This window comes from Mauremys mutica, chromosome 16 (genome assembly GCF_020497125.1).
Source record: "Mauremys mutica isolate MM-2020 ecotype Southern chromosome 16, ASM2049712v1, whole genome shotgun sequence".
NCBI lineage: Eukaryota > Metazoa > Chordata > Testudines > Geoemydidae > Mauremys > Mauremys mutica.
In genome coordinates, this window is record NC_059087.1 from 25,015,251 (window position 1) to 25,033,291 (window position 18,041).

The following is an 18,041-nucleotide window of genomic DNA, read 5'->3' on the forward strand; positions in this document are numbered from 1 at the left end:
TCTCCTTCCCCACCCTGTTCCGGATTGAATTTACAACCTCTTACTCTAGAGTCCTCTTTTCTCATAGCACGGAGCATACTTCCGCATCCAGAATGAGGCACTTCCACTGTCATCATCGTTAACCTCTCTCCTACTGGCTTGAATAATGTTCCCTTTGCCTTTGCAATGATCACCACTGCCACTTAGCCCAAAGTCATTTCCATCCTCAGGTCTTTTAAGGAACAGCATCTTCCTCTACTAGCTATGGGACAGAGCTGGGAGCTCTACTAAAAACTGTGGAATTAGTGTATCCATAATATAAAACGTTGGTGCGATATATTATAGCTCAGCATACAAAAACATTTTTTCTATCAATGTTCATTCAAATGCAAAAGCAGATTTTGATATTACCATGTTTGTGCACCTTCAGCGCAGGTATTTGACCACTTGCGCTTTACCGGTGTGCATATATTTGCGAAAAATTAGTTTTCAGCTTAATGCTCGAATATTCACCAAAATTAGATTTCAAACTGTGTAAGTGACTCTCTCCCTGACTGAATGGCATTTCAGGCCATTCAATCAGGGAGCAGAAACTATGCCACCTGACTTAATTTGCAATCATATTCATAACACTCTTTAAGATCAATCTGAAGAACACGATTTATTTGCTGAAGAAATTCGCCCATAATTTCAAAGAGGGAATACATTTGAGAATTTTCCAGTTTGCTACCAGTCACACTCTGCTAACAGGTTAAAAAACGTGAAATGCATCAAATCTACTGGGTACAGGAAAGACCCTACAGAGTAACTGTGCAAGTTCCTTCCCACACCAAAGCTAAGGCAAGGCATGTGCTTACTTCAGATGCAATGAGCTAGTTATGGCTCTTGTGTATAGATGGACATGGCTTCTTACCCTCTTTTGTAAAAGGAATTTCATATGCTGGAGATTCTTTGTACATATTTGTAATGACTTTATTAAAAAAATCAATTGTTCACTGGGAAAAAAGGTCTTACTTTTTATTTCCTCTCCAAAACAGAGAAGATCATTTACTATGAATTCTTTCCCCAACCCGGCTCCTGCTCCCACTGAAGTCGATAGAAGTTTTGCCATTGACTTTCACTAGAGCAGGAGCCGGCCCTGTGTTACCTTCTGAGAAGAGGCTAAGACTCTTTTGCCCCAGGTTTAGGCCACAGAAGAATTACCACAACTAATACGAGACAGGACGGCTCAAGGAATTGCTAATGGACTGTAAAGTCTGTTACCTCTGTGTTGCCCAGCACACGTTGATAATGACAAAAAAAGTATTTATGACTCACAACTGTTTGGTGGCCTCTGTGAACTGAGCTGACCTCTGCCCTTCACGTGGAACAAGTGCCCGCGGTACAAAAGCACCACTGTGTGTGGCACTAAATCTCAAGAGGGAGGAGGAAGGTCCAAGACGACTGAGCTAGTCTCTCCCCTCTAGGCGGGACTGAGGTTCATTGACAGGCACCAGCATGGAGAAAGTTACTCTGCTGCTGTTAGTGCTGCACCTGCTCTGTAGCGACATGGAGGCCTTCAGTCTCCAGGAGTGTCAAACCAAAACCTTCACGTGTTTCTGTAATGACAGAGACACTGGAAGTTTAGCATAGCTTGCTCACTCAGAGTGGTCTGATTACATAGGACGGCCTAATGTACTGAAATAGAACACAGGAGAACCATGCACATGTCTCTGAAGCTAGAATACAGGCCTATAGCAGAGGGGAGAAACATGAGTCCATAGGGCACTTTGAGGTGGCATAAAGATGGAGAAAAGGTGCTCATATCTCCCAACAAATGAGAGTGTTTTGGCAGGTGTATAATTCTACTGAAAGCCTCAACTAAATGGAGAGATTCCCCACAATGAGTAGTAGTACCAAGCCTTGCCTTATGTTTTTCTGGAGTGTTTTAATCCTGGCAAGTTACTATTAAGATGCTAATTCACTCCCTCATGTTCACAGCTGGAAGACAATAGTCGGGGGGGGAGGGGGGAGGAGAAGAGAAAAGACCAATAACAGAGAAATCTTGCACCTATTGATGGCAGGGGAGGAAACACTAGACAAAAAAACAGCTTATTACAACCAGAATGTCAAATGCCATCAGTAGTTTTAATCTTTCTCCTATTAACATGTTGATACACTTCACCATCATTCCCCACAACACTGATTTTTGCAGAAGTTCCTAAAGGCAAGCAAAGAAATAGTCACTCCTACTTGGAACCAGGTTTTCAGAACAGCATTGAGACTCTAGAAAGCAGAAACTACACATTAACCTATCAGTTTCACTCCATGGTATTACACACAGAACGAACCCATTCATACTACATTCACCTGTGCTTCCTTGCAGAGTCAGCAATTTGTCATTCCACCCAGATAAAGGTTCACCCAGACTATGATTCTCATGTTGAAATTTTATGCCACTTGGAAATCTCTCCTGCAGAATCTAAGAGACCTTTCCTTTGGAGACAACCAGAGGACTGTTTGGCTTAGTCCATGCCTTTCTAAAGAGGCTTTTAACAAAGGCACCTCACCTCATTTTGTGGGGCAAAGCCTCTTCTCCTCTCCCTTCGTCCTCTCTCTCTCTTAAATCAGGTTTGATTCAGATTCTGCCTCCATCATTTCTCTTTTGTCCTATTTTTTCCAAGGAAAGTTAAGACAAAACCCAGTTGCCATTAGCTCGTTTGCTTTAATTTTTCCCCCAAGGAGGCTTTACAGTAGGAGGGGAGGAAAGCAACCAATACATACATGCAGCCCTGTTTCCCTGAGGTACAATTCTTCCTGCTTGATTATCCAGTCAAGTGGGATTGTAACCTTACGGCCATTTCCATAGTAATGAGCATGGAAGATGCCATGATTGCTTAATGAAGCCATTTCTCCATGCGTTCAGCAAAAAGTAAATCGTCTAGTGAAAGAGAAAGCTCCAGCTCGAGAGACAGTGAACAAACATCAAATTCATTTGCATCCTAGTGCCAGCAGAAGATCCTCGACAGACACCATGACAGCAGAATACAGACTCATGCTACTCCAGCATCTAGTCTGTTCATTTGCCTATTAAGGGTACAAGCCGCTGTCCTTGAAAAGCGTTTTCTGAAGCTGAGGCATTTGATTGTTAAGGCGAGATGGGATTTATCAATAGAGAAAGTTTGTCCCAGTCTACCCTGGATGGTGGAACCTGACTGCAAGGTCCTCATAACGAACAACCTCTCAACTAAAATGCAGCCTGCATCTATTTCACACAATCCTCATAGCAGGAGGGGGCCACTAATCGCTTTTATTAGAGGAATTGTCACCATGATAGGGGATTTTGAAATATTGTCTGTTTGCATGCAGGCTGGCCACATCCAGATACATATCCTAGATCCAGGAGAAATCTTAAGATAAGCTATAAGATCATCTTTGGGCATCTCAAATTAAGCTTGAAAGAATCCAAATTCTTTATGTCTGTATCACACTGGTAGCATTTGCATGCAACACTCCATCCTGTTAGCAGGCATCAATCCTGCTAGGAAACAATGAGGTGGATTCTGCTGACTCCCTACAGAGAGAGGATCTAAGGTCTGGGCTGAGCAGCACTGAGAGAGGAGCCTTCGGAACAGCCAAGCCTAGGAAGAAAGTTTTGAGCTAAATTATAGGTTATTGGATTCCCATTTTGTTTTTTTAATAAAGCCAATCCCCAGGAAACAGCATGAGGTGCCTTTTTTTTTTTACATGACTCTATACAGTTTGTGGGCTGGGTTTGAGAAAACCATCTCTTTACATGGCCTTTAATTAGCACCTGAACTTTTCTAATAAAATTCAGACCTGGCTTTAATCTCTTCCCACCTCTCCACGCTCTCCCACTTGCAGAGGAAACAGGTAATCCAGCCATGAACATTAAAGATGAAACATTTCAAAACTGAGAAAATGCCACCCCCTCTTGGTCTCTTTAATATGTTCTCCTATTTCTCTTGAGGTTTCATAAAGATCAAGATGGCAACCCATGTGTTTTATGGTATCAATGACAACAACAGGGCTATCAGCCACCGACCTCTCCCAAAACCCTAAATGAACCTCTGAACCAGTGGTACTGAAGCAGTGACTCTGACGTGTTTCCCCAGGTAATATAATAGTGGCAATGTAACTTTATGACGATAGATTCTGGGGAGTCAGGAGGCTGGTTTAACGACATAACTCCAGTCTGCTGTCCTCTCACGAGTCAGTTGAGGAAAGCTTCCTCTAATATTATGGACTACACACTTACAATGGGAAACTCTCATCATGTTTTCCCTACAAATGCGACATTTATGTACACTGAGAGAACAGACAAAGAGGAACCTGCCTGGGGTAATTCGTGCTGTAGACAGCAAGTTCAAGCAAGGACCTCAGCCCCAAGTTAGCAGTGAAGAGTGGCAGGGATGGATTCTGACTCTGAAGAGTTGAAAACCCACTCTCCTTCCCTCTCCTTAGAAGACTCTTCATGCTAATGGACTCTGATCCCTGCTAGAGATGTAACAACATGCCAACCTGCTCCCCCGCTTGGATGGAGAGAGAGAGCTGTGTGAAAGACCGAGACAACAACCCACTAAATACTTGGAAGCAAGGAGTTTCCCAGCTTTTTCTTCTGTCTGCTCACATGTCATCCTGATCCTGGTATGCGTTGGGGTTAATAAACCTGGAAGTGAGCTGAGGTAGTGCCATCTTTCCAACAGCGCAGAGTCTCCACTGCAATGGATCGACAAAGAGGACAGGTCTTCTCCCTGTCAAACCACAGGCAGAGGCACTCTTCACAAAACACATGCTGTGGAGAAAAAGGGACTCCATCAAGCTGAGGGGAGGGGAACAACCCTGTCACCCTGTGCACAGATGCAACAGAAAAGCTTTGGTACAGGAAGCAATGCAAGTTTAGAAGGAGGGAGCAACCTGTAGGATCTCACTCACCCGTCTGCCTGAAAAATAAACCCAAATATGAGCACACTAGCCCCACACAGGCAATAACTCAAACATCAGCATCTCAGTGAAGAAATGGAAACACATGTCCAAAATACAGTTCTCTTAAGTGCGGGAAGTCTCTCTGGGTACATAACAGCAGGGCTCTGTGCTCTGCACTAGCTATCTGTTCTCTTCAAAGTGCAATTCCAGGTGTGGGCCAGGCTCTCCAAAACCTAGGGGTATGTCTACACAGCATTGTGAAGTGAGTCGCAGCAAGTCTCTCAGCCCCAGTCGACAGACTCGGGCTTGCGCTAGGGCTCTAAAGAGAGCTGTGCAGGCAGCGCTTCGAAGTTGCAGCTCCAGCCAGAGCTCGGGCTTTGAAGCCTATGGAGGGGGGTTGGCTTCTAAGTCTGAGCTGCAACTTCAAAGCGCTGTCTCCACAGCTATTTCTAGCCCAAGTCTGTTGACCCTCTGTGTGGGCCAGCACTAGAGAAGGATGAGACACACATTGGCTGCAAGTTTCACAGATATTTGCTGACAGTATAGCAGGGGTCCCCAACGCGGTGCCTGTGGGTGCCATGGCACCCGCCGGGGCATCTATGTGCACCCACCTACCGGCCGCTGGACAAGCAGCCGACGAAATGCCGCTGATTTTCAGCGACGCCTCTTGATGAAGCTACTTCTCAGTGCCATTTCGGCGGCTTCTTGTCCGGCGGCCACGCTCCTCGGTGGCTAGTTGTCTGGTGCCCGCCACATGGAAAGGTTGGGGACCACTGCAGTAGAGGAATGGAGAGACATGGGGATCTTGGTTATATTCTAGGCTCTGCAGGGGAGTGTCTATGCTTTGGTGACTTAGATGTCCACTAGGCACTAGACGGAGATACTGTGTCTATTTCTATGCTATGTTTAGAAGTGACGAGGTTAAGTTTGATCCCACAACGGGTTTGGCAAGCTTGGTGTTCTTACCTGGCACATAAGGATCAAAGGTTCCCTGAACTCCACTTGGCAAATAGCACAGATGTCTCCAGCCTCACTGCACTGCTGGCTGGTTGCACGGACTCCATAGGTCTGTTAGGGAGAGGGAAGAAAAATCTCTCTGTGAAAAAGGGTTTAGATTGCCTGGTTTGTTCTTGTACACGCGCACAAATGCTTCTTTTCATGCCCAGCTTTTCTACACTGAAGACAGCCCACTGGAAACTAAGCTACATCGCTGCACTGTGGCTGACAGTGGGAGTCTGGAGATGAGGGTCCTAGACCCTGCTTTGACAGTGACTTTGCTGCAGGATATTGGGTAAGTCACTTCATCCCTCTGTGCCACAGTATCTACAGTTGTGAAATAAGGATAATGATATTTACTGAGCTCAGTGGGGTGTTGTAAGGATTAATTCAATTTTGTTTGCAAAGCACTGATAGAAGGTGCTTAGAAAGCGCTAAGTATTATCATCAACAAGCTAGCTCCAAAAAATCCCCCAAACACTTTTCATCCACAAACCTCCAAGCTCTTTATAAAAAGGAGGGTATATGTCATTACCCCCACTGTGCAAATGGGGAAACAGAAACCTAGAGAGGTGAAGTGACCTGCCCAAAGTCACATGATGAGAGAGTCAAGTGTCCCAACTCATAGTCCAGTCCCCTATCCACTGGGCCACACTGTCTCCAAACATACCCATTACCCGTGCCAAGTGCTGAGAAAGTACCATGGTATTAGGTCTCATATCTATACTCCACATGGCAGAAAAGCCACGGGGTCCTACCACTATAAAAAATAACCACAGTATTCTCCAGCAGTGGCTGCTAATACCACCGTAACTCTACCGTACGTTGCCATGTTTGGGGCAAATACGGTAGTATTTATTTTAATAATAAATCAGGGGATGTCAAAGTCTCTGCCTCAAACAGACACACACACACAAACAGCAACTCACCGCTTTATTAGACTCAGTGGATCAACCAATACTATTCAGTGCCTCTAACCGTCACATTTCATACATACTTGTCAATCTGTTTCCAGAAAAGGGATGCAGCATCTTGCAACAGACCAGCCGTGCAATGTTCCATTAACATCGTTGGGGAAGGGCAGACATCAGGAATTGCTTCCCCACCCAAAAGTTAGGTAGGGCTTCCCATCACAGCCACGGGGGGGTGGGTGACTTTTTTCAAAAGTTCCATAAATCTGCCCCCCCCGAGCAATGCTTTACTGAACCTTTCCTTTGTGGCAACATTTCCCAAGTCAACTTGGCCACACACACATTGACTACTTACCTGAGGGGTGCAAAGGACCTTCAGTGCCTTCCGGACACTCCCCACACGGCCACAGATGTCAAAAGACTGCAAGAGAAACATTTAGCTTTAGACACTGTTCACAGGGCGATAAAGACAGAGAGAGTCTTGTAACTTGGAGCACATCTAGGGAGAGATGGTCCAAACAGATATTCACAGGAAAGAAAGAGCCCGAGAAGCAGTAATGCCCAAAGAGACTGAGGTGTGGCAAAGAGCAGAGAAACAGACATGAGCTGACACTGCAATATGGTAAATAAAAAGGACTATAGACTCATAGACTTTAAGGTCAGAAGGGACCATTATGATCATCTAGTCTGACCTCCGGCACAACGCAGGCCACAGAATCTCACCCACCCGCTCCTGTAACAAACCCCTAACCTTTGAGTTATTGAAGTCTTTAAATCATGGTTTAAAGACCTCAAGGTGCAGAGAATCCTCCAACAAGTGACCCGGGCCATAACTTTGAGTTGCATACCCCGAGACTTCACGTTAGAGGAAGGGGACAAAATAGACTCTCTCGACATCTCTGATGTGACTACAGCTGGAATATGGTATTCATTTCTGGGCTCTTCATTATAAACTGGAAGGAGTTCAGAGAAGATCAACAAAAATGGTGGGGGACTGGAGGGACTGATTTCTGAGAAAAAATTAAAGGATTAAATACATACAGCTTGGCTAAGTGGCGACAAAAGGTGAGTGAGTGTGTGTGGTGGGGGACACGACATGATAACTGTCTACATATCTCAAGGGAGATAAACACCGAGGAGGCGAGAAATTATTTAGCATAAAAATAGCAGTGAGGATAGAGCTAAGATAGGGAAAAGTCTGATGGAATATCAGGGATAAATTTCTGAGAGTTTAATCTATCAGCCTGCGGGACAATCTCCCAAGACAAACAGAGAAAGCCATACCGCAAACTAGACTAGACAAGATGTGAGAAAAGGCCCCAGAGGGAACAGCTCTGCATTAGCAGGGAGTGGGGCTGCATGGCATAACAGGACTTTTCCATCTCTAACTTGTCTGGATATGGAGTGAGTGGAAGGGCAGGAGAAAGACCTAACATGAAGAACTGCATTAGACTTACATGATCTGCACACACATCAGAAAAACTGGATTTTTTTTTTGTGAGGGTTGTTTTTTTTTTGGTTAGTGTGACTAAGTGGGCTCTCTGCAGAGAATGCCAGTGAGATCACCGTGCAATAGATGTGGAATCAAATGCAGGCAGCAGTAATGCTTCCAGTCGGCAGATAAAAGGGCTCAAAGGGTTCTTCCGTAATGTTTCCAGTCAGCTCCTAGGGCTTGAGGCTGCGGACTGTTACGGATCTTTAAAAGTTAATGATCCCTAGAGAGGTAGCAGCTCTCTCTCACAAAACCCCGTTCTCTCTCTCGGGGGCTTATTTGTCTCTCTGCTGGGGCCCCACAGTCTCTTCTAGCATCCTCCCTACAATGTGTGTTTCCCTTGCCACCCATTGAAATCTAAATTGCAGCCACCATCTTTCTGGCCAAGGAATTGCTCCACCTTTGTTCACAACTGGCCAGTGCTGCTCCTTAATGAGCTGGAAGGGCAGCCATAAAGCAACACCAAGTACCTTCAGCCTCCACGGGTCCAAGGAGAGTGAGATTAGGATGGGACTCAGATCAGGGTCACTGACTTGGCAATAGAAATCCCTGCCTGCAGGCTGGTGAGCCAGCCCTTCCAAACTGTTTTCCAAACCCCTCTCCTCTCCTATGCAAATGGAGCCAGTAAGTCTCTCTGGTAGGGCACTAAGACATGGGCGTGCATACATATTAACAATTGGGATTCCCACACCAAAGTCAGCCCTGTGTTTACATGTAAGCCAGGCATATGCACTGAGATGACCAGTGTCAGCTGCTCTACACAACCTCCCTATAACCTGAGCCTGCAGAACCTTCCCTTTGTGCCTTGGAGAGGTGATACAGTCGAGCTAAGCCCTGGATTTCTGCCAAGAGCACAGCAGGTCTAAGCACCAAATAGGCTTTTGTGGTTTTTCTAATGTGGTTTGTGGTTTTGCTCATGTGGACTCCTAGGGGTAGATTTTCAGTGCGTCGGGCAAAGAATTAGACATGCAACTCCTGTGACTGTAAATGGGATCTGAGCATCTAATATTCCATGCACTGTATTGGAAATGTATACCAGCCTATTCCCTCTCCCAGTCCATCCCCACTCCTCTCACATGGTGTCTCCAGTGAAGGGGGAACCAAAATCTCTAGTCTGATTGTCTCATACCCCAAATCCTGTATATGGCTGACAGACACTAAAGGCACCTTAAACGATCCTGGACTCTCAGCCACTGGGCTGTATTATCTTCCCACATACACTGGTTTAACTCTACTGACTTCAGAGTTACTCCCAACTTACTTCAGCGCAGAATGAGAGGAGAATCAGGCCATATTTTGCCAACCTCTTTGGCTTCTCCCAACACCAGGCTGTAGGCTAGAGGCCATGGTTGCAGGCAGGCTCTTAGGTTTAAAACAGATATTTCCTGGTTAAAGGTAGCAGATATTTGCTTAAAGCAGAAGAGCCTGGGCAGTTCCCTCCCATTCCTGAGCTCTGCTGTTGGTTCTGAGCCATGACTTCGCAGCGTCATGAGCAGGACAGGCCAGAACTGGCAGTCAGAATTATGCAAGCTAAGAATTCACAAAAGATACCAAAGAAGGGCAGGTTTAGTGGTAGGGGGGCAAGGTCCCTGATCTGTTACAAAGGCGCTCTTCTGAAGTAAGTGCACTGATGTCCCTCCTCCCACCACATAGCCCTTCTATATCAACAAGGACCTTGAATAAAGCAGGAAGGAAAGAAAACTTCCACACTAACAGCATATGCAGAGAGACTTCAACGGAAGGGAGCCCTGCAATGCTACTCCTGAGCCACAGTGGAGGGCAGTAGATCGTTATTCTCCTTTGATACTGCAGCTGCTAAATCACAAAATAGGAGAACTTTTCAGGACAATCAGATTGCCGTCCAGCTACCTCAGAAGTCAGCACCTCACCCTGTGGAGAAATGTCAGCCTATTCCATAAAGAACCTGGGATGATCTCTCCAGACAACAGGAGCCATATGAGGAGCCCAGGACTGGAAACATCTCTTCCCCTTTCCCAGGCGCTGCCCATTTACACAACAAGAGACATTTGAAGCATACAAGAAATCAGAGTCACCGCATGGTGCAGGAAGGACACATACGACCGCTTAGGTCCCCTCCTGGAAGCTTACAGTCAATGCCACTTTTGAAGAGGGAAGCTTCCTACCACCGTAAAACATGAAATAGTTCAGTCCTCCAAAAGCACAGTGGAGAGCAAAGACAAGCAGTGTGGTCCAGTGGACAGGCACTGCACTGGGACTTAGGAGTCCTGGTTCTATTCCTTGTTCTGCCACTGACCTGCTATGACCTTGGGCAAGTCACTTCCCCGCTCTGTGCCTCAGTTTCCCCTCCCACCATTTATCTAGTAATCTCTTTACACCAGGGAATGTCTTTCATTCATGGTTTGTACAATACCTAGCACAAATGGAGCCATCTAAGCAATACAAATATATTATAAGCAGCAGCTATCTCTGGACTGCACAGACTTAGGCTGTGTCTAGCTGAGCAACTTGCAGTGATTTAAGAAAATCTGTTTAAAAACTAATTTCAGTTAAATCCTTATGTGGACAGACTGATTTTGGTTTAAGAGTGCCCACACAAGAGGCTTACACAGTTTTAACTTAATCGGTTAAATCAGATGCACCTTTTTAGTTTAGACAAGGCTACAGGCTCAGCATTCAGCCTGCCTTTCTTGAGCAAACTAATGGAAAACATGCCAAGAGCAGTCTTCAGTTACATCTCCTGAACCTCTGTCAGCCAGGTTTCAGGTCAGGACACTGAATGGAAATGGCATTATTCGTTTTGTCCATGTGGGGGCAGCGGGAGAGATTTATTCTATTACTAGACCAGTGGTTCTCAAGTCACGGCCCAATCAGCACACAGCTGCGGCCCATGTGACATCCTCAGGGCCGTACAGGTAGCATATATACTGTGTGGATGCAGCCCACATAACACAGAGAGAGCTGCACAGGACACCCACAATGGTAAATAGGTTGAGAACCACTGCACTAGACCCTTCTGCATGCAGTACTGTTGATTACAGGAGGAGCAGGGATTGATGGGGAAACCCAGAGCTGACTGCAATCTTTTCTCTGAGGCTGCCCTCAGAGAGAATGGTGATGGGCAACTTCTCCTTGTGCTACCAGACAGTTCATCTGCAAAGTCTCTCAAGGCCCTAAACTGTCTCCCATCCTCTTATATTGTTTTTTATATGAAGCCACAGGGGGAAACAGTGACACATCAAAGACTCAAAATGTCAACAATATGCGGACAACCCCATGCACACACCTCATTCATCACTACTGTCCAACTACCTCAGTGCCTGGCCAATACCAGTAAGTGGAGGGAGACAACTGGCCGAAGCTAAGCCCAAGCAAGGCAAAGGTGACAATGGAGGGGGAAAGAAAAACCCTGGTGAAGATCTGGTCTTCATGAGAGCATCTCTGAACACTGAGTGAGTCTGCCATCAACTAATCAATTCAGTTCATAGATTGGGAGTTCTCCTGGACTCTTCACTGCTTTTAGATACTTCGACAGCTACAGCTGCTCAAACCAGCTTTTTCCATCTGTAATTGTCCAGGACCCGGGCAAAGCAATCCATGTCTTTGTGATTTCTAGGGTTGGCTACCACAACTCATTGTACTTGAACACATTGACCTTAGAAAACTCCAGCTTGTCCAGAATGCAGCAGCTTGCCTCCTTACCAACACCAGCCACGAAGAACATAGCACTGCAGCACTCGAATCACCACCCTGGCTCCTCAGACAGAACTGGGTAAATGTCACGATCTCAGTCCTCATCCTGAAAGTCATCCATCGCGACAGACCAATGACCTGAGAGCAGGACCTCCCTCCCTTGGGAGTTATGTTCCACAGGAATAAGAAAACCATCAGCAACATAGGTCAGACTCATGACAGCGGGGCACACAGCTTGCTCAGCAACCACAAGGCGATGGTGAGAATCACACTAAGGACCTTACATCCTTCAGAACTAACTGCAAAACTCACTTCTCTTCCCTCATCTTGCCTCTAGTGAAAAGCAGAGAGGAAAAGGAGAAGTGCTCTTATCCACACACACACCTCTCCCAGAAACCTCCTGCAGAAGGGGTGAAATTTAGTCCATTTGCTCATCTCTTAGTCTGGGGCCTAACGTTTATGCTTGTAAATGCAATCCTGCCCTAGAGCCTGGTTATTGTAATTAAGAAAAATGGCAAACTCCAGGAAGCTTCCCGTCTGGACAAGATCCACTATGCTGGTGGGGATGCCAGCCTCAGTCTCCAGTGGTGTTAATCCAGTATCTTCCAGAAAACTATGTCCATCGGTCAGAGCTCTCATTCTGGCTGCACTAGTATGATATCCTCACAGGCACATAAGTAGGCATGGCTGCTTTCATAAATGTAACAGGCAGAAGGATGGTCCAGCGATTAAGGTGCCAGTCTGATACGCAGGGCTTGTCTACATGAACATTTAGACTGTGGCAAGCTGTAAATCTCTCTCACACGAGTCTGCTGTAAATCTCTCTCTCACTGCCCGGGTAGACCCTGCTGAGGCATGTGAACAGTTAGCTAGAGCACTCGGAGCTAGAGCAAAGTGCTCTGAGGAATTGTTAATGCACAACAGCACAGTGCACACAGACAGGCCAGTGAGGGGCAGGATTCATACCCCAGCTTGCTGAGGTCTAATTGTTCAAGTATGGCACACCCTCAGAAGACCAGGATTCAATTCCCAGCTCCACACAGACTTCCTGTGGAACCGTGGGCCACTCATTTAAATCTCTCTGAACCTCAGTTTCACCATCTGCAAAGTGGGGATAATAGTACTTCTCATGGGTGTTGGGTGGATAAAACTCTTTGAAGAACATGAAGTCCTCAGATACTTATATGGCCTCCGTTAGTGTGGTATCTAAAATAGTACATTTTTAAAGAGTTTATTTTTTAATCATAAAAAATAAAAATCAGGGTGTTTGCTGCTGTATACAGAGTTTACTCACCAGGCATCCCCTTACCTTGCAGAGACTATACAATATGATCAGGATCCCTCCTAGGAAATAGCTGCTGGATGGATCATCCCCCATGATGTATTTGTACCACAACTGGATGGGGACAAGTGAGCGGAACAGCTGGCTCAGCTCTTCAATAACCAAATAAAACTTCCCCTGTAAAACATAAAGGATACAAATTATCATCATTGCCAGGGGCCCAAAAGGAGAAGAGAAAGGCTCAGACGTAAGTGTTCGCGCTATGATGAGTCCTGCGTGTCCATTAGCCTCTCAGGCCCTTTGCTAATGGTTGCACAGACCGGTCTTGGTGAGTTGCAACTATTGCCCTCTTCACTGCTGCCTAATTTAGTGCCCAGAAAGGGAAACGTATCCTCTCATTGCTTCCTTGTGCTCCCCAGGGCAGTTTGTTTTATCCAGCTGTTGTCTCAGTCTTATGCTTAGAAGCTTCTCAGGGCAGGGACTCTCTCTTTGCTATATGTTTGCACAGTGCCCATAGGGCACTGGCTTATAGGCATTGTTGTATGATCAATACTAATAATAACTAGGAAGAGGAGTACAAGACATGTTTCTCTTTTCCTGGGCAGAGAATTACTATCATACAACCAGCATGGCCTCCCTATTTTGCAGAGAATCCTGGTGAATCAAAGTGCAACAGGCCCTCCCTTGCTTTCCAGCATTCCCTTCTGTGCAGTTTGTGCTGGTCTCAGGTACAAACTCTGAGACACAAAGACCAGCTCTGAAATACAACCTTCAGTTTCAGGCTTGCTAAATCCTCCCAAGAATTGTATTGGGAAAGAGAATTCATCCAACTATCTGCTCTACATTAGGGAGCCATGCACCTTGCAGGAATGGGCCCTATGCCCTTTTTAAACCTCCCCTGAAACAATCCTCTCTCATCTTGGTATTTCCTCTAGATTTGAAACCATTTGTTCTTACAAAGGACACCATCAAGGCATCATTGTTTACCGTCAGGTTTCTCGTAACCCCAGGAGGCTGCAACAGAAGTATGTTTTCTAACCACATTTTCTTTCACTCTATAGCAGTAAGAACCAGCACCAAACTGACCACATAAGTAGGATCTAATTTTGGGTCTCCCAGCCTTGATGAGGATCTGTGTTTGTGTTGTCACTCATTGTTTAGAAGAAAGAATTGATGCCAGGGCAAAGGGGTGGGATGAGGGGTCGTAAACGTAAACCAACAGATCAGCTGTCATGGCGTTAACACTCCTAAAAGTTAAAATTTAAGATGTCAAGATTTTGGATTTGATAAGGATAGGGAGGGATGGGAAAAATTCCCCTAGAATTTTGCTGTGTGCATCACAGTAACACTATCATTGACAATGTCATCACAGGTCGCTGTCATTAATCGCCATCGGTGGGGCGCAGGGATTCAGCCCTCTGCAGTCCAGGAAGAAAGAGGCAGTCAGCACCCTCCCCCTGGGTCTCAGAGATGAGATCACTTGGCAGGCTGTCCTGCTGTGCTGAACAAATCGAATCCTTCAGAGAGCTCTGGCATTCTCATGATCTCATATCCCCCCTGGGACGGCGAGTGAGGTCACACCAGCGGTTGCTAAAGGACCTGGGCTTTTTTTCCCCCCTTCCCCCATCCCTCCTCTTTTTAATCCCATGTGGCATCACATAGCAAAAATGTAACAGCAACAATATGGGATTCTAAATGTAAGCAATTTATTAAATTAGCACGAAAGGCTCTCTCACCAGACTCACGCTTCAGTATGATCATCATTTATTTCATAAGCCCCTGTGACAGAGGGTCGCAGTTTGCTAATGACTAGTCTATCACTTCCTTTAACATAGGCAGCTACACACACACACACACACACACACACACACACTCCAACCCTGATGAAAACAACTGACAAGTAAAATGCACTTCAAATTCCTAAAGCAATCCACTTTGCTGCCTCTCCTTTTTAATCCTTTCTCCCACCAGACTCGGACGTTTCCTTCATCCAGTTCAGCATCCATAACAGACTGTCCTGGTACAGGTCAACACTTGATTCTCCAAAGATTTCAGATGCCTTCTGTGAAGCTATAGGATAACAAGAGGAACCTCACTCCTGTGAAGCTCAGGAGCTGGGCAGGGCTAAAACTAAGCTCCTGCAGAGTTTCGGAGCTTCCCAGGGTTGGAGCACAGGGCTGGGAAACATTCAGGTGAGCTCTGGCCAGGGAGCAGAAGCATAGGAAGAGGCAGAGATGTATTTGCAGCAAATGGAAGATTCTGATTCTGTTAACTACGGTGCCTCCACTCCTGTAAAGCTACGAAGTGTTAATGTAATTCCAACTCAGTCACCTCCTCTAGGCTAGCACGTCCCACGGGTTTTTACTGGTAATTGGAGGACATGTCAGCAGCCTGGAGATGTGTTAGCAGCCCCAAAGGAGTGCAGCTACCAGCATGAAATGGGTATGTACCATCCTGGATGACTCACACCACCAGAATGACCATCCAAGAGAACCCTAGAACCGGATACAATATCATCACAGCCATGATGGGTGCAGCTACAAAGACAGCGAAATGAGACTGAATAAAAGGAAAGAGTGCCATATGAAATGTTGCCCCAACAAAATTAAAAGCATTGCCTTCCGGGAGCATGGAGTACAGAGTCTATACCCATCAGATACACCAAGTGTCAACCCTCCAGGACATTTATCTGGGACACTGGCCTCTTTTTACATTTAGGAAAAATCTCAAAATAGCCACAAAACACTGGCAGAGATATAAGCCTGAAAATAAGTGACAGGGGGAGGGATAGCTCAGTGGTTTGAGCATTGGCCTGCTAAACCCCAGGGTTGTGAGTTCAATCCTTGAGGAGGCCACTTAGGGATCTGGTCCTGCTAGTGAAGGCAGGGGGCTGGACTCGATGATGACCTTTCAAGGTCCCTTCCAGTTCTAGGAGATTGGTATATCTCTACTTATTACCCTCTCTTTTAGCAGGAATATAGTTTCCTTTACCCTCAGCTGCAAAATTCAGCATTTCTGATGTCCATAACTTATTACAGGCAGCACTGTGAGTGCTGCCTATTATTAAAGTTGGCTGACATGTCCCATTCTAAAGAGTCCGTTTCCAGTTGCTTATAAAACTTTGCTGAACTTTAACCATTTGCCACATGTCCTCCTCAGGCTCTATGTTATTTATTTAATTAATTTGTAAATTTCAGCCATTTCTGATAATGAGGTCAGGGAAAAGTCCATTGCTTCGCCAGTGTTAAAAATAAATTAGTTGTACAACCCTTCCATTAAGAAGGTCCAGCACCTTCTCACTTTGGAGTTGGCCTCTGTCAGGATATGCCTTTTGCTATTCCCATCACAATCTTCACAAATCTGGCTAAGCTATAAGCCTTTGAAAAAAATCTCCCTTTGTACATGCTTCTTAGAGACTTGTTAGAGCATCACCTAAAATCTGAGGATTCTGTCCGCACCGAGCATTCGCCAGCCCCACACCGCTTTTTCGTGTGACTGGATTGCACAAGTGCCATCCCAACAGAGCAGATGAGCATGCTGCAGACCAGAGGTGCAGGGGCTGAGGAGGACTTTTCCTGAAACTGCAGTTCTCACCTGCTCCAGGACAAGGAACCAGAACTATGAGCAGAGCTTCTATCTCTCCGGTGCTCTCTCTGACTCCTGGCTGGTGTCCAGTATGGAGGAGGAGGAGGAGGAAAGTGCATGAGTAGAACGTAGAGGGGAAAAGTTGAGGGGAGGGGGAAAAGGAGAGAAAGAGAAATTGGGACAGGGAGCTGAAGTGGGGCAAGGACTAGAACTGGTTGGGAAAGGAAATAGGATCTGGGATAAAAAGCTTGAGGAGTGGAGACTGGGAATGGGATGGGGAGTCAGTGATGGGGAAGAGATAGGACTAGGGCAGTGACAAATTGGAGGGGACAGAAGGGTCTCTGACCACTAGAGAACACTCTTTTCCAGAGTCTGGAATGGAACCCAAGATCCCAAAGTCTCACCATTCCTCTACTGTCAGCAATTATCTGTGAAAGTCACTAGCAAAGTATGTGCCTCATTTTCCTCTGGTGCTGGTCCACAAAGAGGATGACAACCTACTACTGCTATCAGTTCCTCTACTAGCTCAAGTGGCAAAGGTCTCTGTGGCAGATCTAAAGGTGATGAGACATGATGGAATTTCTTTTTTCACTTTCCTCCTCCTCCTCCCCCACCCCCAGAGGAAATTGCACACAAAACTAGGGAAAAAATATTATGAAGGTTGCACTGTCAGAAGTTAGGAAATGCCAGAATTAAGGTTGCCTGTACAACCTTAATTGAGACCCCATGTGTGTATGCATTATGATACAGTCTTTAATTATATGATCACATACTTTTTTCCTCACAAGCCTTCTGCTTCATTCAGTGCACAGGATGGATGGTGCTCATTTAACGAGCAGATATTCAATATTTTGTCTTCATATCATTCCATGCATGACCTCAGGCCTCATTTACTGCACAGTATTTAAACCCTGTTCTGAAGCCAGAATTATTATTTTCCGCACAGGCTTTTCTATGGCTCTCATCCCCATACTATCTATCTGAATGCGTCACAAACATTAATTAATTAATTTATTTTCACAACACCCAGGAGAGAGGTAAGAGGGTGCTATCCCCATTTCACAGATGCAGAACTGAGGCACAGAGAGACTAAGATCAGAAGTGTCCACTAATTTTGGGTGCCCAGTTTGAGAGGCCTAGGACCCAATGTTTCTTAGTGCTTCCCATTAGCACTTTATTTGTTCAAATCACAGCTCCC

General features: G+C 45.7%; 1 protein-coding gene across 6 annotated transcripts in view; it reads right to left on the minus strand.

The window, feature by feature from the left end:
• Positions 1-18,041, minus strand: part of RNFT2 (ring finger protein, transmembrane 2) — a 58,978-nt gene that overhangs the window by 17,906 nt on the left and 23,031 nt on the right. For 4 of the 6 annotated variants that reach the window (XM_044989480.1, XM_044989475.1, XM_044989481.1 and 1 more), the window contains 4 exons: positions 13,286-13,435; positions 7,168-7,233; positions 5,872-5,973; positions 2,088-4,774 (listed from right to left, as the gene is read on the minus strand). In XM_044989480.1, the coding sequence (XP_044845415.1) occupies positions 4,640-4,774; positions 5,872-5,973; positions 7,168-7,233; positions 13,286-13,435 (453 nt within the window). In that variant the 3' untranslated portion in view covers positions 2,088-4,639. Of the gene's footprint in view, positions 1-2,087; positions 4,775-5,871; positions 5,974-7,167; positions 7,234-13,285; positions 13,436-18,041 lie in introns of those variants that run through there. The other 2 variants (XM_044989477.1, XM_044989478.1) reach the window with 2 other exon arrangements.